Source organism: Odontesthes bonariensis, chromosome 15 (assembly GCF_027942865.1).
Source record: "Odontesthes bonariensis isolate fOdoBon6 chromosome 15, fOdoBon6.hap1, whole genome shotgun sequence".
NCBI lineage: Eukaryota > Metazoa > Chordata > Actinopteri > Atheriniformes > Atherinopsidae > Odontesthes > Odontesthes bonariensis.
This window is the reverse complement of record NC_134520.1, coordinates 32,381,939-32,403,402: the sequence shown is the minus strand read 5'-3', so window position 1 is coordinate 32,403,402 and position 21,464 is coordinate 32,381,939. Positions and strand designations below refer to the sequence as shown.

General features: G+C 42.6%; 1 protein-coding gene across 1 annotated transcript in view; it reads right to left on the bottom strand.

Moving 5' to 3' along the window:
* LOC142400788 (1-phosphatidylinositol 4,5-bisphosphate phosphodiesterase gamma-1-like) overlaps positions 1-17,075 on the bottom strand; it is a 50,914-nt gene extending 33,839 nt beyond the window's left edge. The window contains exons 1-2 of the mRNA XM_075485997.1: positions 15,850-17,075; positions 2,541-2,690 (exon numbers count right to left, since the gene is read on the bottom strand). Of these exons, the coding sequence (XP_075342112.1) occupies positions 2,541-2,690; positions 15,850-16,111 (412 nt within the window). The 5' untranslated portion in view covers positions 16,112-17,075. The remainder of the gene's footprint in view (positions 1-2,540; positions 2,691-15,849) is intronic.
* Positions 17,076-21,464: the final 4,389 nt, after the last annotated feature.

Here is a 21,464-nt window from a genome sequence, read left to right as displayed (position 1 = left end):
TTGTTGCTCACTGAGAGCACCAATGAAGCTCACTCTGCATCCGTCTGCTCAGTTGTTACTCTGAGCTATCCTGCAGTGAAACCACAACAGATGTCCATCATTGTCCTGTGTCTTGCTCAAACACTTTATCTCTTCATTTTTTCTCCTTGTAAGACAAAATGTGTGGATGACATGGTACCAGGCTCCAAACCAAACGTTGTACCTCAGCTCCCAGGCGCTGCTGGGCAGTTTCAGGCATAACAAGTTAAAAACTAGGGCTGGGCAACTTAACTCGTTATTATCTCGTTAACGCGGTATTTATTTATATATTTTAGTACGCATTAACGCAGTTTTTTTTTAATTTATTTTTTGGGGCTTTTGTGCCTTTCATGGATAGGAAAGTTCAGAGAGACAGGAAGCAGGGGGCAGAGAGAGGGGGAACGACACGCAGCACAGGGCCGTCCGATGTGGAACTCGAACTGGGGTGTGTCACGCCCATGGACTCTCGTTTTTAGTTTCATGTTTTAGGTTATGTTTTTTGTTTTCAGTCCATGTTTAGTTTTTAGTCATGTTTTAGTTTCCCTGCACTCATTAGTTCATTAGTTTCACTCACTTCACCTGTGTTTTTTCCCTCAGCTGCACTCACTCTCCAATCACTCACTCCCTATTTAGTTTCCAGTCTCCCCTCTTAGTTTGCCGGATCTTTGTTTGCCAATCATACCTGACCTGCCTTGACCTGATTCCTGTTATTCTTGTTATCCATGTTCCACGTCGATTTTACCAAGATAAGTATTTATTTATTGCTATGCCAAGAATTTTTGTTTGCTTTTCCCTCAGTCAAGTTTTTTGAATCCGGCTCGGCAGCGCTTTTTTGTTTGCACTTTGTTTTTTTGTTAATAAATCAACCTTTATTTTTTGAAAAGTCCGCATCCGTGTCATCCTTTCTCACCCAACCTGACAGGGTGCTTCAGTGAGGACTATAGCCTCTTGTATATGGGGCGCCTATTCAACCCACTACGCCACGGACCACCCCTGTTTTATTATTTATTTTATTATTGTAAAAGTCTGTTGCTCACAGGCTTTTATTATTGTAAAAGTCTGTTGCTCACAGGCTTTTATTCTGTAAAAGTCTGTTGCTCACAGGCTTTTATTTTGTAAAAGTCTGCTGCTGTCTGCTGTGGAACCGGAAAAGAAAGTAATCGGCGGATCCACCAAACATGGAGAAGGGTACGGAACTTTTACTCGGCCATTTTCATTTTAAAGTTCTTCCAGACGGCGGAGTCGACAGAACCAAAGTCATCTGTAAACACTGCCAAGTTGAATTGTCTTCTCAGCGCAGTAGTTCCAGTCTAAAATATCACTTAAAGACAAAACACACAACTGATAGCAGCAAGTCATTCAAGGAAACAGACAGTGGAGCGAGGCTTCTACATAAAAACTACAGAAAGATGCTGATGTTAAAAGTGTGTTTGCACAACAAATGTTATGGCACTTTCATTCATATGGCAGCACATTTAAAATAAAGCTAAATGCTAAAGGCTATACACTACTTTTGGATTCATTTTTGGATTTTGCGTACAAATGCGATTAATCGCAATTAATCAGGGAAATCATGTGATTAATTAGATTAAACATTTTAATCGTTGCCCAGCCCATAAAAACAAATCAGAGGCACAAACCTTTAAGATTCAGACACTTCTCTAGTGTTGCTGAAACTCCTGTCACGTTTAAGGTGTGTTTTCCCTTATAAGTCAGCTGGTTTGTCAGCGATGGAGCAACTCATTCTTATTTTGGGGCATGCAAAGCTGCCCACCAGGCAACCAGAGGGAATGACATTTAATGGTGATGTCATCAAAGTAAAGGACAAAAAGAACAGCGAAAGAGATGGTCCAAGCAGTTCTTTCTGTGGAAATGAAGGTGTTGATTTCGGGTCTAGTTACTGTGCAAAAAACTTCAATAACACACTGAAGGAAACCAAAAAAAAAAACCAAAAGAACATAATGTGACCTTATTAAGGCTGCAGGTTTAATTAGTAAACAGTTGGTTAGGGTTAGCCCACATTAACACTTTTGTTGTTTATGATCAACGGTGGAAAAACATGTTGATTTTCATAGAAAATGTAAAAAAAAAAAACATGCAGATAATCTAGTAAACATTTAGTTACAGGCAGATTTTTTGCATTTCTGCTTTAAAAAAGAAACTTTTTCAACTTCTTTGCTTAATCATAATTAAAGTCCTCAACTAAACATTTCAGCTTCAGATTACAGGCTGTTTTCTGGGTAAATAATGGAACTGCTGGTGATAACGGCAGGAGCCCCTCAGAGGATATTAATCCAGCTATGAGATCAGGGTGGGGGAGTCCAACATATTGTTGGTTTTGGTCTTTTTGTAGGATTTATTCAAGAAGAAAAATATACGGCGATGCACACGTGATGCTTTAAGGGAATTAGGTTGAGAAATAAACAAAGAGTATGAGAACAGATAAAAATAAGGACGTTCTGTGACCTTTAATCTTTAAATATGTGGCAAGTAGAACCACACACACACACACACACACTGACCTGCCACACTCAGAGTCCGGAGGCGAAACTCCAGGCCGTAGAGCACGATGAAGCAGTGGGCGGAGTCCAGTTTACGAGCCTCCTCCGGGTAGCGCTCGAAATCACGGGAGCCCTTCCCCAACCGCAGCTCCCGGATCTCTCGTATGTCGACTGGAGGGAGGGAGGGAGGGAGGGAGGAAGGAAGGAAGGAAGGATAGAGTTGCATGAACACAAATATGCGAAACCATAAATCCCATTTTGGCACGTTGTTCATTTCCCTGCCAAACACGCAGAAATCTGCTGCTGGAGAGCTGAACAAATGCTCACTGTGTGTGCATGAGCCCAAAAACAGACACACCAACTCAGCTGTCAGCTGCAGGGCGCTCGAAGCGTCTGCAGACGTTCTGCACTGCAGGAACACTTCAGTTCACAGCTACGGTGAAAGGAAAAAGAGACTCTTTTCACAGTCTTTAACGGAATACGTCCTTTTAAAAGGAGAAAAGAAATTAATATGGTCAACATGAGCTTAGATTGTTGCATTAAAAAAAAAAAAAAACAGTCCAATAAACTTTATCCAGGAATCTGTGCGTCATTGTTAAAGATATTTCAAGTCTTCAAAATCTCTTTTGACCACCAGGATAACTGAAAACAAGGTAAATTAGAAACAACGTGGCCAAACGAAGCTGAGGGCATAAGGGACATTCGCCTTTTTCTTCTAATATCAATCTATAAGGAAGGAATTATTTATCATTATGAACACACTTTTACAGATATCTGAGTCACATGTACAGTTGTCACTACTTTAAAATGTTGTCAACCTTTTACTTGTTAAAGTGTAGAAAAAAGAAATAAAAATCCTATCACTCATTGTATCATCTTCCAATTAAAAATGCTAACTTTATCCCCTGTGGCGTCTCCCATTAACGACATATTTCTCTTTTCTGCAGCTCCTTTAAGGCCAAAACTGTAACGTGTCCATCCTGTTTTTGTGGCTAACTGCATGTTGCAGTGTAGCCTCTGTGGGCCTTAAAGGATTTTTCTTCACCACAGTGAGGATTCTTCTGTCGTCCTTGGCCCACCAGTGCATCCTTTCCTCTTAATGGTCTTCCCGACAGCTGATTTTGGACTGCTCGTGGAAAACTGATGGTTTTATTCTCATTTTTCAGCCTTATAACAGCTTCCTTGACACACCTGAGTAACCACAAACACCTGGGAAGCCAACTGTCCCACACACTGACTGTGGAGCCCTGAAGTGAGGGGGACTGTGTATAAAAAGTGAGTCCGAGTTGTTTGATTTAGAATTTTACTCTGAGGAGCAGAGGGGGGACTCTGGGACTTTGTCCTAAACCTTATGGAGGGAGCTACACATCTACACAAATTCAGGTTCAAATAATGAAAACTTATGTGGACGATTATTTACGGGAGATGACCGAGACATGGACGAATTATTAATTTATTTAATGGCATTTCCAAAACATTGCTCTGTACATGCTCCAAAGTTCCATCTTTTTTGCAGCTTTTTGTAAAAACTGTAAAGTTTATATAAATACAGCTGAATACAGCTGCTCTCCTTCGCATATGTTTCTGTTTCCTTTGTCAGAAGGCTGCATGCATCAGAAAAAACTGGGACTGAAAATCAGCCCATTAAGACTGCGTGACATCTGGCGGCCTGTCGCTCTGCTCTAATAAAATCCGGATTTTGTAACCGCAGCCTCATTTGACACAAATCACCATCTGAGTGACTGAAAAAGACGCGTGTGATGTGGATTCAGCTGCGCTTACATGCACCATCATCTCCAGCAGAGAGAGTTAGAAGCAGCAGAACAATCTTAACGGTTCAAACTCTGGGTTTGAGCCGTTACCAGAGATGGGACCGAGTCACACATGTGCAAGTCTCAAGTAAGTCTCAAGTAATTTTTTCTTGTGCAAGTCAAGTCAAAGTCAAGTCACCTTATTATTGCAATTTTACCTGCAGAATCTGATCTTAATAAAGTGAAAAGACAAGATATAAGTAACTGTCCCCCACCCCGTATCATATCAAGCTAACGTTAGCTAACTACCGACTAGGCTAACAGGATAATTTTAGCTAATATGACGAGCACTCACTGGTCAGAATGGATCTTCAAATGACGAACAAAGTTGGAAGTTGTCGTCTGGCTGTCTGAGATGTTGATGCCGCATGTCTTGCACTGTGCTGTTCGTCTTTTGCCGTCAAAATGGTAATTACGAAAGCCGAAGACAACGACTCTCGGTCCCCCTCCTGCTGACATGTTGATGCATATCTGATATGAGTTTATTCTCTCCAATAAACACTAAGGTATGTAGAGAGGGCATGGCTGATTGACAGGGTAGGGATCCAATCATGACGCCATTCTCAGCCTGCGCTCCTACCGGGTAATCGATATTATTTTTTAAATTAATTTATTAATTTTAGATTCAAACTGAAAACATGAACTGAATAACACTCAAGTCATTCAAGTCATCGTGTCTCAAGTCAAGTCAAGTGCCGAGTCTTTAACTTCCAAGTCCGAGTCGAGTCTCGAGTCTTTTATTTTTCGTCAAGTCAAGTTACAAGTCATCAAAACAGCGACTCGAGTCGACTCGAGTCCAAGTCACAGTGACTCGAGTCCCCATCTCTGGTTAACACGGTCCAAAGCATCACAGCGATTCGACTCAGCTCCCATGCATGTACACCGAGGCAAGAACAGCTGTGGTTCGACTTAGCCGTGCACGTCACAGGCACTTTCGTTTCTTTATTTTCAGCTTTTTCATGAACCCTGATGAAGAAAAAAAAGAAAGTCTCTTCGTGCCTCAGAAGGGTTAACGGACTCCGCCGGGTAACCACAGAATGTGATGTAAACTCTGGACTCTGCTCTGACACTTGCAGTGGTCGACACACCCACAGAGAAAACGCTGGCTTATTGACTTAGCAGATGTGCTGTGCAAACACACACAAGCATTCACTCATAGATACTCGCAGACCCAGACACAGACCTACTGTGACACACATGCGTGAACTGAATGTCTATTTCATAACCACCGGACACCATTTTCCACCACAGAGGAGCTCCTTAAAAAATAACTGGGGCAGTCAAGAACAAGTTTTCCCCCCTTTCACATTAAAAAGGTCCAACTTGGACAAAGCTTTCTGTCCAAAAGACGGACAACAGTGGACACACACACACACACAAGGCGATGAAAAGTGTATCGAGCCACCTTCAGCAGGTTGTAAATTATCCTAAATCAAAGAGCCACGAGGAGAATCTGGTTCTGATCTGAGGGCCCTGCATGTGCAGATGGCAGATAGAAGCTCTGGCATGAGATTAAGAGAAAAGTCATTTTTTGAACACATGGAAACATGTCTGAACTTCAATGAGAGGGTTCAGCAAAACAGCACAACACATGAGCAGCTAATAAAGCATCCAAAGATAAGAGCAAACGTTCTGACAGCAGGAGGAATTCATCAGCCTTGTTTATCATCCAGTATTTCAAACTTAAGCATCGAGACAGTGGCCACACTAAGCCCGTTTAATATATAAAGTGATATCTTTTCGTCTATTCTGGACCTCTGGCAGCAACAGAACATCGTCCTTCTGCCTTAAAAACGTAGCAGATGCATCCAGAGCGTTTACATCTGATAGAGACAAAACAGATGAAGGCCGTCACGCAGCAGTTTATTCTTTTTTCTTATTCGTTATTCTAAACTGATCGAAAGCACAACGCAAAAAACTAGACTTTGCAAGGTTTCATACTCAAAGAGAAGCAGGAAAATTGACTCTGGTCACTTGGTAAAATGAGCGATTTAACTCAAATTTAATAACACATCTGTTTGATTGATTCCAGCAAATACTTATCTGTTAAATTAAGGCTCTACAAAGACAAACTTTAACAAGTTTTCAACTTGCACTGCTTAAAGGTGGGGTAGGGGATCTTTTTCTGGAACATTTTTTTACATATTGCTTGAAATACACTTCACACCCCCATTGCAACCAATTAATTAAAAGTTTTGACACAAATATGAAAAGTTTTAGTGGCCTCTAGAACGTACAATCTAGGAAAAACACTATCCAATCATACTGAACGGACCGTTAACAATGATTGGATACTGATGCCGTCTATCAAACTGCAATCTGCTCCTCCCTCCCCCTCCTTCCCCCTGTGCGCGTACCCTGCTCCGTGAACGAATTACGCACCCAGAAGCTTGGCAGGAAGCTAAACTAGAGCCAGCTTGGCTAGCACCTAGCATTATTAAACGTATAGTTATCATATACTATATACTAAATACGGCAACGATCGATGCTTGCTGTCAGAACAGCGCTCCTGCACGCTCGTGCGCGTTCATGTACTCTAGAGGCGTGCCTTCGGGGGGAAAGTGAAGAAAAGGGTTGGGACTTTTGACCTGTGTATTTTCAAAATGCAGCTTCGCTGGACTCAAAATCCAGGATCTCCTACCCTACCTTTAATCAAGTCAAAATTTTAATTTGTCCAAAACCTGCAAAGCTAATTCCATTCGTTCCCGTCATCAGTTCGACACCCGTCAATCTTTAATGGGGTGTCACAAAGATATATGGCGCCCCCATAACTTCACACATCTCTTACTGTTCAGCATCGTGTGTTCGGCGTCTAACAGATACCTCGTTCAACTCTCTGCAGAGTCAGACAGCTAAACGCGTCAGAAACCCTTAACTTCTGCACACCTGGAGCATTTCCAGACTGCCGCTCTGCTTTAATAAAAAAATCCTGATTTTATAACCACAGCCTCATCTGACAAAATCACAATTCAAGTAACTTAAAGGGATAGTTCGCCTCTTTTGACATGAAGCTGTGTGACATCCCATATTAGCAACATCATTTATGAACATCTTCTTACCCCCTGCTGCGTCCTGTGAGCCGAGTTTCAGCCTCGTTTTGGTGTTGATGAAAGTAGTCCGGCTAGTTGGCTGGGGTTTAAAAAATAAAGCGTTTTGCTTCTCAAAACAATATGCGTTCAAAAGAGTAATACATTTGCATCACAAAATCGTTCTCCAGGAAAAAGTCAGACCTCACAATCTCTTGGCCCTATTTTCAGCAGGCAGTGACACGAAGGTAGAGAAAATAGAGCCAAGCGATTGTGAGGTCTGACTTTTTCCTGGAGAACGATTTTGTGATGCAAATGTATTACTCTTTTGAACGCATATTGTTTTGAGAAGCAAAACGCTTTATTTTTTAAGCCCCAGCCAACTAGCCGGACTACCTTCATCAACACCAAAACGAGGCTGGAACTCTGCTCACAGGACGCAGCAGGGGGTAAGAAGATGTTCATAAATGATATTGCTAATATGGGATGTCATACAGCTTCATGTCAAAAGACACGAACTATCCCTTTAAAGACAGCGTCTGCGCCGTGAATTCAGCTGAACTTATGCGAGGGAGCGTTGGAAGCAGCAGGACGTCTTGAACGGGTTCTCACGCAGTCCAAAGTGTCGTTGGGTTGGACGCTTCGGTTAATAACTCACTTCAAAGATGCTGGTCGACTACATGTAATCGTGCTGGCAAAATATCAGATGTCTGCATACAGTGAAAAGCCACAGAGAATTTTGGAAGATGATTTTAATCTTGATTAGGAATGTGCTGAGATGGAAGCCGTTAACTTTTCAAAAAGATGCTGTTTCCATTAATATTCAACTTGAATAATGGCTCAGAGGTACGAAAAGCTTTAAAGTCGAGTCGTTTTCCTCCCAAACTAATGCTCTGTTTTTCCCTCATTGCTCTCAGTTTAGTTTAGATGTGGGACAACGAGGCAAACACATGCTCAACTCTCCAGATACACAAAGCAGCAGCAGCAGTCCAGGCTGTAAGCATGGTTTTCTAAAAACTTTAAAAACTGCTAACTTTGATGAGCAGAAAGGGACAAAAGCAGCTGGACAGCCAGCCGGTCACCTCTCAGCGCTGGACTGAACGACAGCTCCTGAAGGCAGCTGTGTGCACTGCTGACCTGGAAACACCAGCCGCTGATAATTGCTGTGCGCTTCCAGTGAAACACACTGTTCCTGGTACAGCTGGTGACATCACTCCCTGCCAAATGGCACAGGCAGTTTACAGAGAGTCCAAGAAATGTGAAGGACGGGCCACAGCAGGAGATTCCGGCTGAAAGCCTGAAAGGAGGGCTGGTTCTGGACCAGGATCAGTGTCTGCAAGCTGGCACAAAACATTCTGAACTTTCAGATTCATCCTTTTTCTTATTTTAAAATGCACCTTTCAATGCATTTCAAAGTTTTTACCCCTTCCACTCCTACCAGCAAATTGAACCCTGTTAAACCAGTCATCACACCTAATCTCCCTGGCATCTACCAGTACTGGACCCCGACTTTCAACTTTCAACGTGGAGCTTGGAAAGATGGATTCTTGCAATTTTGCAAATCTCATGAGAATCCAGCTGTTTCAAAGCCAAGAGGAGACACAAATCAAGTACAAGTCTCAGCAGAAGTGGGAGTTCCTCAGCTGTCTGTGGTTGTCTGGCAGCCAGTGAGTGTTACAAAGCCATTCATGATGGTTATGGTTTGGGTTTGGGTTAGTATGCAGATATTGATAAAGGTTAAGCAGTTCAAAGGGCTCCTATAATGTGATCCGACAACCTGTTTTCATTCCCAGAGCATGAAATACTGTTCTGTCAAACCCCAAAGACGTTTTTTTTACTGACAGCAAACACAGAAAAAAAATCAATATGAAGTGTTTACTTAAGAACAAGTGACCATGTCCTCATAACACAGACAGAGAGCGGCAGCAGGAAAGCAGGACGCACTGTTTTCACTCATTTAGGGTGTGGTTGAAAAGCCCATTCTGCTTGTGAACCTTCCTGAGTGAAATTACCCGGAAGTATCGAAGTGGCGTCCATGATGAGAGCTTTTTGACTTCTTTAGATGTGAAGGAAAGGAGATCCAATTCTTCCTTAATCATCTCCTTTAGCAGAGGAAACACCAGACCATCCTTCATTAGTGATAGGAGATAATTCAGTCCCATAATTGTTTGCGGCCTCAGCTTTTACAGGCATTACAACTACTTGGTTAGGTTTAGGAAAAGACTGTGGCTTCAAAATACCTTCATCATCTTAATCCAGCAAGTATCCAATTTCAGTTCAGATTCATTTATATATGGATGTGTCAAAGATACAGTCCAATGCAGACCAATTATGATCCAATTCTTTGCAAACAATCATGATCCAATCAAATCGAATTAATTAAATTCTTATTTAATCTTTTTTTTTTTAAAGAAGTAGCCTGGCTAAGGAAGCTGACTGCATCAAAACATCGATTCAATCTGCTGTCCAGAGCATGTGAGTGATGAAAGTGGAAAGAAAAATTCCCTTTGAACAGGAAGAAACCTCCAAGAGAACCAGAACCAGGAAGAGAAACCACCTGCCTCAACCGGGCACACCGAGAGTTGAGCAGCAAATGGGAAAGGAAAAAGTTTTCTGCTCGCTTTAAATAGGACGAAGCACATAAGATGGAGAGGAAACACCTCTTGCAAACCACTCTGACAGAACAAACACGTCACTCAAATTATTAACTACGCGAACGATCAGCTGTTTCTGCTTCTGGAGAATAAACATGGACAAAACATGAGAGAATGATCAGTTTAAATTAGGGCTGGGCGAGTTAACTCGTTATTATCGCGTTAACTTGTTAATTATTTAACGCTGATAAATATTTTATCGCGCATTAACGCAGAAAGTCTGTTGAATGCATCACATTCACACAGTTACAGCAAACACCACGAAGCATGGAGTAATAAAATAAAGATAAACTAGCAGGTAACATCACCGTTACAGGTGCTCCTCGGTGTCTGTGTGAAGCTCACGGAGCTAACCGGCGCTACTTCCTGTTTTACTTGTTTCAACATAAAAGCACGTATTTCAAACTAAATTTTGAAAAAAACTCCTGCAGCGAGGCTTCTACATAAAAACTACAGAAAGATGCTGATGTTAAAAGTGTGTTTGCACAACAAATGTTATGGCACTTTTATTCATATGGCAGCACATTTAAAATAAAACTAAATGCTAAAAGCTATTCGCTACTTTTGAATTAATTTTTGGACTTTGCGTACAAATGCGATTAATCGTGATTAATCAGGGAAATCATGTGATTAATTAGATTAAACATTTTAATCGTTGCCCAGCCCTAGTTTAAATTAATTAAACTCACAAAATCTGCCATGAGAGTGAGATCGGGATCTCTGAGCCAAGTTTCATGGAAGCAGACGGAAAGCTTCGAAGAATGAGTAGTTTGAAAATGGAGTCAATTGGCAGCAATATTCCCCGTGCATCCAACTGACAGCTGTTCTGAAACCCATAAAACAGTTACTCAATATTTAGACTAGCTCAACCAAGCTCTCATTAATCCTAATTGTGCCTTAAATTACTCCTCGTTGGGTCAAACCACTCAGAGGATCCGAGGCAGCTGGTGCCTCATTTGTGGTCGATGTCTGCGTTTCCTGCAGAAGATACAGAGCTTTTGTTTTCAGTCCTTTAATCTGAGACAGGAAGCGAGACACTCCCTGATAACCCAGCACTTCCTGTGCCTCAGGATTTCATACCTCCACTGTTTGCCAAAGTGGCTCATCTCATAAAGAAAAACAGAATCCACGCATGTGCGTGCAGGGGTAAACTATTTTAAAGCAACAGCAGAAAAAAAAAAGTAGCAGGCAACAAAAACAAAAGACGGAAAAGCAGGAGCGCGGGAGGGGCGGCGAGGAGACAAGAGACGAGGTCAGTCCCATTAATATGAATAAACGACCTTGAATCTCAAAAAGAAAGTGAAGGAAAAGAGAAAGAGTGAGATGGGAGGTAAATGAGATGGGTGTTTGGGTGAATGTGTGGGAGCAGGAAGATGAGACAGGACGGCTGGAGGAGGAAGAAAAGAGGGGAGCTGAGAGATAGAGCTGTGGGAGATAAAGTGAAGGAGGGACGAGTTCCAGGAATCTGCTGGAGGCTTAGTCCGGTGGGAGGTTGTTTGTAAAGGGGCGTTTTTGTGGGTTATGAAAGCATGTGTGTGTGTTTGTGTGAAAGCGTTGTTTTCACCACTTTGGGAATGCAAAGATGGCTGAGCTGAGAAGGTGTTTGCTGTGGTTTCACTCATCCCCGGATCAGCGAAAGGCCCCATTTACGTGCTTTGAAAGGAAAATTAATGATCGACAAGCCTCCTTAAAAACAACACCTACACTGGAAAAAATGCCCCTCCAAAAATAAGTAAGAAAAACAACAAATACAAGGCGTTTTTGCTTGAAATAAGCAAAAAAAAATCTGCCAATGGAACTTGTCAAGATTTCTTGAAATAAGAGACTTTTGAGATAAAAGTGAAATTAGTTTAAAAACCTCTTCAAATGTAAAAAAAAGCTTGTTTCATATGAAATCCGACTCAAAACTATTTGTTTTTAAGACTTTTTCATTTAACAAGATATTCAAGATGTATTGTCTTCAAACAAGTCCCTATATCTGGCTGAAATAGTGCTTGTTAGGCAGTTGTGTCTTATATTAAGTGTAATGAGATATTTTGACTAGAAATGAGTCAAATATTCTTGGTAAGACTTTGATTTTTTCCAGTGTACAGCTGCGGTTGGTCTTCATACACAAGAGGGGAAGAGACAAAACCCGATCAAATTAAGAAAATGTCTTCACAAGATGCACTGAAGTTGTGATCTTTTAAAAAATCTGAAGAAAACACATGAAATAGACACATTTTTAAAGACGTGTTGCTATCTGTAATAATCTGTAAAAGTTCCTCGAGATACGTTTGATTCAGACCAGTTGGAGCCTTAAAAATTCACCCTGTCACAAAGAGAAAGTCAAAGCACTGATTATATGAGGCCAAGGGCCCAAAACAAGTTTAAGATGTCAGATTGTTTTGATTAAGATGATCAAATTCATACATGTTTGATGTTATCTAACCGGTTCAATTAAAGGCTGCAATGAACAGATTTGAGAAGCTGTGGAAGGGGAATATAATATCTCCTAAAAATGGAGCACAAAGTCAACATGTACAAAGACAACGGGAGAGGGCGCAGGACGGAGCCATGAGGAACACCATTTCTCCAAAATAATTGAGAAAAATCTGTAAAATAAGTAGTTGTCCTAACTAAAATGATCTTTCCCACGATCAAGCCTAGCTTACAGAGGAGCCACAAAACAATGGAACCAAATGACAATACGTGTTCGACAGCCTCCAACATTTCGTAAATTTAATTCTCGTCTTGAAAAACACTTTTATTTCTTTGCTTTAAACTCCTTAAGAGAGTTAAATATGATTTTATTTCATTTCAATGCTTCTTGTCGAGGTTTCAGACTTTTTCATCGATTTTTGTGATGCCTTAAATGCTTTTTTTTCCAATGAGTGTCATCAATAAATGTGACTGACTTGCTGTCGGCCATCACATTATGCTCTTTATGCTGTGATGCTGGGTGGGTGTATCGAGGTCTGTGGTTGGCCTCATATGTATCTGAACAATCATTTTCTGTGGCTGCTTCTAAGTAAAGCTCCTCTTCCACTTCTCTTGCGTACGGTGTGCCACAAGGTTCTGCTTTGGGGCCTTGGTTGTTTCTGTTATATCTGCTCCCTCTTCAGCACATTTTGAGCTCTTTTAAAGGACATATCCTATCACTGCTATGCAGATGACATTCAGTTGTTTCTATGCTACAGATCCTGTATAGTTGGACGGCTAACAACAAACAGAAGTCCTTGTTTGTGCCCCCGACAGATTTGCGTTTAAGGTCATAGAAACTCTTGGTCCATTTGCTTCTTTTGCTAAATCAGGAGCTTTCGCCTCAGCTTTCACTTTGGATGCTCATGTCAAATCTCTTGTTTTTAACACTGAAGAAATATTGCAAACTTAAGTCCGAATGCGTCACGCTCTGAACTGGAAATTGCTGTTCATACATTTATTTCATCACGTCTGGATTATTGGGATTCTTTGTAAAACTCCCTGGTAACATCTGCGGGTTCTGCACAGTTCTGCAAGTGCTCACATGGCTTCCCATCAACTTCAGAGTCCACTTTAAGGTACTGGTTTGGATTTTCAGAGCTCTGCACTTTTGTTTTTACATTCAAACGTCCCCAGCAAGGTCCTCGCGGTCATGTGATCAGGGCCTGCTGGCTGTGCACCATTCGAGGCTGAGAACTAAAGGAGACAGAGCAACACTGATCTCTTTTAAAAAGCAGCTAAAATCACTTGTTAAAGAAGCCAGCTTCTGGATGGGACACAATCAGTGCAAAACAACAAGTCAAAGACAGAAACAATGGTGTGTTTGACGGGGTTTAAAACCTGCTGACAGTTAGTCACTCAGCTGTTGTGGCTGCAAGTGTTTCTGATTTTGATTTGTAGTGAGGTCGTAAGGAATGTTTAAATGGATAATAATCCAGCATTATTTACCCGATTAAGACCTTACTCTGAATATGACACTGGCATGTAAACATAAACAGCATTTTCTGATTGCCTGAACCCAAATAAAGCCACAGTCAGTGTAAGCTGTGTGGATTATCTCCATCTCAGACACATAACTTCTTTGCTTGTTTTTGTGTAGATTTTGTACTGAATCACCTGCAGTTTCCTACGGAAGCCCAGAGCAGACGTGGTACGTATAAACATTTTTTCTGATGGTTTTCTCGAGATAACGAGTTCATTTACCGATGGTTTTCGAGGCCACTTTTTCTCCCCCGTCCGCCCCTGTTTACATGTCAATTTACTCAATTTACTCGTTATCTCGTCAAAACGATCATTGTTTTCTCGAGATAACGACATAATTATCTCGTTATCTCGAGAAAACCATCAAAAAAAAGTTTCTATGTACCTCTATGTAGCTTCCGTAGTTTCCTGACTGAAGAGTCTCACAGGGGCCTTTTTTTCTCCACATCAGGCTCACATAAAGTTAAAAAAGACACATGGCAGGCAGAAGGAAACTTTATCATGCCAGTTGTGAATTCTCTAAGTTTTAACAAATCCTGCCTCAGGCCTCGGGACAAATAGCCTCCACGTCCCAGACATGTGCTGGAGCAGCAGCTCGACAGCCGCCTGCTGCTCGGAGTGCAACACCACCGGCGGTGAAGTCGCTCAGACAGACAGGAAGCTCGGAGCTGCGAGGATCCGTGTGGCAGCAGCACGCCGCGCCGTCTGGAGAGCTGCTCCAAAGCCAAACTGGAGGAAGCAGAGGTCACAGGGTCTGAGGAGGCCGCGACAGCGCCTGGGCTGTGTGTTTGGGTTGGGATGGGACCAGCCCACCGCAGCAAAATGTCAACTTTTACAGCAGATGCACGCAGAGGAAGGACGAACCTGGAAATGTGTTGTTTTAGAGGGGTCAGATGGGCCAAAATACAAAACCAGATATTTTTCCACCAGCTCAGGTTCTACCCAAATCGATATCTCATCACGTCTGGAACTTCACATGGTTGAAAGTTTTGCATATTTTACAAAAGGTTTGCCTCAGAAAGCATTTTTCTCTGACATTGGCTCTTTTTCCCTGACAAATATGTCCCCTCCTCGGGGCTCAGCGGGGAGCCGGCGGCTGATTTTTAAGGGAACACAAAGCAAACAGAGGCTGAGAACAGCGTGAACACCAGCAGAAAAGCGGACGTGGTGTTCTGTTTCTCTTTAACCTCGGCTGATGTTTCAGCGGTTCTGTGACCGATGCAGTTCAGGTGATCCACAACCAATAAGTGTGTTGTGATTTATACTTAAAGAGCGAGACAACTGACTCCTAAAGACAAATATGCACCCACCCAAAATCAGAAAGTGTTACCATTTCTCTTTGCAGTCATTATTTGTCTCTTTGTCATCACTTTGTATGTTTTTATAGCAACTTTCTGTCTTTTTTTAAGTCACCATTTGCCTCCCTGTTGTCCCTCTGTGTCACTTTAGTGTTGTTGGTTGTTCTGGATTTCTGTCACGTGCTCTTTGTGTTGGTCTCTGTAGACATTTTGTGTCTTTGGAGCCCATTTGCATCTGTGTGCAGCCGCTCTGAGGTCATGTTGCGCCTCACAGACGCTCCGTTTGTGTCACATTGCAGCGCTGTGTCCTCTCAGTCAGATTTAGTGGATCTCAGCTGATCTATCTGGATCTTTGTCTCACTGTGGACACTTTGCATGCTTATGGTCATTTGAACATTCATGCTGACAGACATAACACCAAGAATGAAGGTGGTGAAAGGTGCCTAAGATGCAGATTCTACTCTGTATTTTCAGTTTGACCTCGAACATGAAAACTGGTTAGGTTGGATGTTTCTCATCTGACGTCTCCGGTTTGTTTTTCGCTCTAAAAACTGGATCTAAAAGAGGTTTGGGAGGCCAACTCAGGCTTTATTACTCACCTTCTCCCTCTACTTTGTCCGGGTTTCGGCTCCACACTATCTGCCTGGTGTCCTGCCTTATCTGGAAGGTTCTCCTCTCGGGCCGCTGGGACTTCTTCTGGTAGAAGATGGTCATCACCGTGCCCATCTCCAGGCTGTGGAGGATGCGGGGACCGGCCTCCGTCCAGTCCAGCATCCTGGAGGCCATGACCGGACCAGCGGCACCGCAGGCGGCCTCCTCGGCACAGCCATTGAGGCAGCCGCTGAACCTGGCTGCACACATCTTCACTGCATAGCTACAAGCAAACCTGGCGGGATTACTTATCTGTTGTGGTTTCTGGAGAAGGATGCTGGTCTGTCAGTCAACGCGCGGAGGAACACGGTAATCCAACATGTCCGAATCCACGGCTGCCTGGAGGAAACCTGCTTGAGAGTCCTAAGCTGTGCCGGTGTAATTTAAACAATTTAACAATAAAACATTGGCTGAAAACGCATCACTCAGCAGCCGCAGAGCTGGAACTTGAAATGTCTGAGATGTGAATTATGCTCTGGTCCTCTGGAGGGGGAGTGTATCCCTGTGTTATCCTTTCCAGATGCTTCTGGCAGAACACCAGTGAAATCCACTCGGGGTGAGCTCTCATCACCGCTGGATTCGGGTTTCCACCCTTTTATGCTTTTCCTCGTCCTCGAGTTTCCACGACAGCAAAAGGGAGCAACAGTCCCGCTTTGGACCGCCGCTTCGCTGCTGGGGCGGTGAACAAGATATCAAGAATGAAGTCAGCGCGAGCGACAAAAGACACCGAGTTATATAACGGAGAATCGGACAAACAACTGGAGGTGGGAGCAGCGGCGGCAGCAGGCCGGCGGAGAGCAGGACGCGTCTTCAGGGAGACCGAGAGACGCGCGGACGGCTGAGCACGACGCGGCGGCGGTGTGCGCTCCCATCGGCTGGAGCATTCTGCTGTCCCCTCACAGTCTGCTCCTCCTCTCCGAGCACACAACGGGATGAGCCAGTTCAGAGCTGCCAGGAGTAGCCGTGCAGAGGCGTTTTAAAGCTCCAGTTCCCCCCTCGCCTCTCCTCTCCAGGATCCCCCAGGATGTCAGTGCTTGCGCGCGTCCCCTCCGCTCCAACGCCAGAGGTCTGAGAGGAAATTAGGGCTAGCAGACCGGAAAAGCTTGATCAGATTTTTTTTCTTTTCTTCAGTGTATAATCAGAGGGAGGATGAGGAGAGAGGAGGGAGAGTGGTGTGAGGGGAAGCACGGAGGTGCAGAGCAGAGCGACCTCCGCGGGCCTGCAGGAGATCTGCAGCTCGGATGGGGAAGGGTGGGCAGGATTTCTCCCCCTCTGGGCCGACACGCACCTTCACCTCTGCGGGTGATTGCTCGTGTCAGCAGGTCAAGTGGGGTTCAAATAACAGAGGTCATTCACATGTCAGCCATCAGCTGCTGTGGTTAATCCTGCTTTTCGCCTGAAAATGTCTCAAAGTTACATTTCCAGGGCGTAACATTAATATTTCATGTCACATGTTAATCAGATTAAGACGCAGTTACAGATAATTATTAGATGTGATTCACACCATAGAGAAAAATAAACAGCATAAATGATGTGGAGACTGTGCTGCATTTCCCAGTTACTCAGATTATCATCAAACTCAAACAGTTCAGACGTGATTAAAGTCATTGTAGGAGCTATTTGTAAAGTTTGTTTTTTTTTTTTTTTTTGGTTCTAGTTGTAAATTTAATTTGCTAATTATGAGTAACTTTATTTGATTCGTTTCAGTGCTTTATTTAGATTAGATTTTTTGCTAATATTCCTTGTTAGTTTAGAATATTTTTGGTATTAGTATTAGTCACTATTTTCATTTATTTTATATTTATTTTATTCTATTCTATTTTTTTGTTTTGTTTTTTACTACTTTAATTGTTTTCATATCTTTAATTTATGCTGCTGCAACAAAACAATTTCCCAAATTGGGATTACTAAAGTATTTATCTATCTATCTATCTATCTATCTATCTATCTATCTATCTATCTATCTATCTATCTATTTGGGTCACACTGGGCACCTGGAGTACCAGCATGCACCTGGGTGGGCCGATGGTTTTTTACCAAGGAACAGGAGAGAGTAGCAGGTTTTCTTTGTTATTTTGTTTGTTTTATTGTTTGGAAATAAATCATCAGAAAACGCAAGAATTCATTTTGGACATTCATCGTCTTTTGCCTGCGTTAAACCACATCCCCCATGGTGCATCAGTGGCCTTTTGATTTTGTTTGGTTTAAGTTTAATTTGTTTTTATGGACAAATGGCCACTGCAGTCATTTTCCTACATTTCAGCTCCACCATGGAGAAATTACAACACTTTTTATCCACAGGCAGGCCAGTCCTGCACCCTCTCCCTCCTCAGCCATGCCTGTGTAATGTGATGGACGTCCGCCGCTGATCCAACCCCATCCCATCCCAGAGCCTGGCTGCTGACAGCAGTCTGGATGCTTCTTCTGCTCTTTGCTCCATTTCAGCAAAAAGTCTGTTGCTCACAGGCTTTTATTTTGTAAAAGTCTGCTGCTGTCTGCTGCGGAACCGAAAAAGAAAGTAATTGGCGGATCCACCAAACATGGAGAAGGGTACGGAACTTTTACTCGGCCATTTTCATTTTAAAGTTCTTCCAGACGGCGGAGTCGACAGAACCAAAGTCATCTGTAAACACTGCCAAGTTGAATTGTCTTCTCAGCGTAGTAGTTCCAGTCTAAAATATCACTTAAAGGCAAAACACACAACTGATAGCAGCAAGTCATTCAAGGAAAGGATTCAAGCACATTTAAAATAAAACTAAATGCTAAAAGCTATACACTACTTTTGAATTCATTTTTGGATTTTGCGTACAAATGCAAATGTCACCGTGTGACACTCCATCCCAGACGCCTCCGAGCCCAGAGAAGTGGACGCCGCCTCTGGACCAAGTTAACATCAGGCTTCTTCTCTGCACAGTAAAGTCTGTGGATGGAACTCTGGATCGTAGTGCTGGACAAAGGTTTCCCACAGTAATCCCTTGTCCGTGTGCTTCTATCAGCTGTTGATGAATGAATTCTTGATGCAGCGCCGTCTGAGGGGTCAGAGGTCACGGCTTGCTCCCTTGCCCCTTACGCACCGAAACTCTTTCAGATTCCTTGAATAGTTTCATGATATTCTGCTCTGTAGAGGGAGAAATATGCAAATCCCTGCCAATCTTTCTCTGAGGAACATTGTTTTTAAATATTCCAATAGTTGTAGAATACCAAGGCACTCATCTTCTTTGTAGTGCCTTGGTATTCTACAACTTTTGGAATTAACAAAGCCTGTCACCAAAGAGCACCATCTCTACTAAGTACTAGTTCCAGGTAGCACTCCAATTGGACTTGATTCATTGTTTTTAAATAGTTCAATAAGACATTTATTGACTAAACTAGACGTTGAGTTGATTGTTTCCAGTTTATAAAGCTTTATACTTCGGAGGGAAACTTCACTTGAGACGAGACTTCCTTCCATCCATCTTTTCATCATCTTCTGCTTATCCAAGGTGGGGGCCAGGAGAGAAAACCCAGACATTCCTTTCCCCAGAGACACCCTCCAGCTCCTCCTGGGGGATCCCAGATGTTCCCAGGTCAGAAGGGACCTGGGAACATCTGGGAACATCTGGGAACATCTGGGAACATCTGGGAACATCTGGGGCCTCCTCCCAGTGCTTGAAAAACCTCCAAAAGGGAGGTGACGATCCAAACCAGATACCCTCTGGATGGTGGAGCTCCTCCCCCTGCCTCTAAGGCTGAGCCCAGCCTGCCTCTGAAAGGAAACTTATTTCAGCCGCTCGTATCCACAACCTCATTCTTTAGGTCACTACTCAGATCTGTGACCAGAGGTGAGGGTTTGGAACAAAGATGGAGTAGTAAACCGAGAGCTTCCCCTTCCGGCTCAGCTCCCTCTGCAACACAACGGGCCGGAGCAGCGCCAATCCATCCGTCTCTCCCTCCAACTTCCCATCATTCATGAACAGGATCTAATTATTTAGATAACACTTCCCATACAAAATAAAAACGACCCAAGTTATAATGATTATTAAACAAGTGGCTCTTGAACCTTCCACACAACAATTAATATTTATTTATTTATATAGATTTATAACCTGGCGATTCAAACAATACCAGACATCTGCTGTTATGTGTGGATAAGATCCTTTTTAGTAAAGTTGTGGATCAGAAATAATGCGACAGCCTCTAAAATGAATCTAGTGATGCTTTCAAGGGGCGAGAGCCCGAAGCTGGAAACCACAAGACAAAAACAAGCTCCAGTAAAATCATAAATTCACTCGGAAAAGTTGCGGTTTTACCACAAAGAGACTTATTGTTGCTTTGAACTACAATAAAGAACATAAATTACACTTTTCTGATTTTAAATGCGAGTTTTCATATTTCATTTTCAGCATTTTGAACGTAAAAAAAAGGATCTGAACACTCCTCCCTGCACTGAGCATCTGCCAAGTTGTGAGGAGGCTGTAAAAGAGCCCACATGTGTAGTATGTGAGTGCTGCCTGATCCACCTCAGAGGGATGAGACGGTCATGGATGATATTACAGCCTCTCCGTGTCTAATCGGCTCCATATGTCTTCTGGGTGTTTCTGCATTTGTGCTGCCACTGGTCAGCAGGCAGCCAATCAAAGTTCAAGCAAAGTCCCCACATGTGGTGCAGTGGAAATCCAGGGAGGTGGAGAGAGGGAAGGGAGGTTAAAGCCTTCAGAGTTTCCATCCAAACTAAGTCAAACACACACAGGACAAAAGCAGATGACACACAAAAATGTCACGTACTGTCAACATGTTCTTTTTAAACAATAAAGTCTGATCAGAAGCTGTAAATTACAAAAAAAAAGAGTAATTTTAAAAATATACATTTTAAAGCTTTTATTACAGCATTTTTAAAACTATTCTTTTTAAAAACATTTGTGGAGGCAGATAAATTAGACACAAAAACACTGACGTGCATTACTGTCAGGCAGTGTTCCGTGTGCCGCCACTGGAGGGCGCCAACGTTGGGAAATGAGTCCAGAACAACATATTGTAAAGTCGTGATCATATTTAATAAATGTTATCGACTACAAACATGAAAATAAACAATACAGCATATATATTTGAGGTGTGTTCACAGACAGAATTTGAGTTGTTTTGAGGCAATGATGGAAAAATATAAGCAAATCCGAGCTTGAGCACCAGAATCCCATCATTTCTGATCACCATTCCTCAGCAGATGGAGTTTCGATGAGCTTTAACTTAAAGAGCTCATAAATGTTTTTTAGTTTTCAATTTCCTTCAGCTTTTAGTGCATCTAAAAGATGTTTGAAGTTAAGCTAAAGTCCTCTCTGAAGGACGGTATCTCACTTTTTAAATATGCACACCAAACACGACAGTCTCCATTTCCAACAGGAGCCTTTGAAGGTCATGTTTTTATCCTTTGAACTGCCTCCGTCATGTTCGTTAACTGCAGTCTCATTTATACTCCAACTCTTTCATTCCCAGCTGTTTTATAGCGAGCCAAAGTTGCACTTGAACATACACTATATTCCCAAAAGTATTGGCTCATCTGCCTTTACACGCATATGAATTTAGTGAC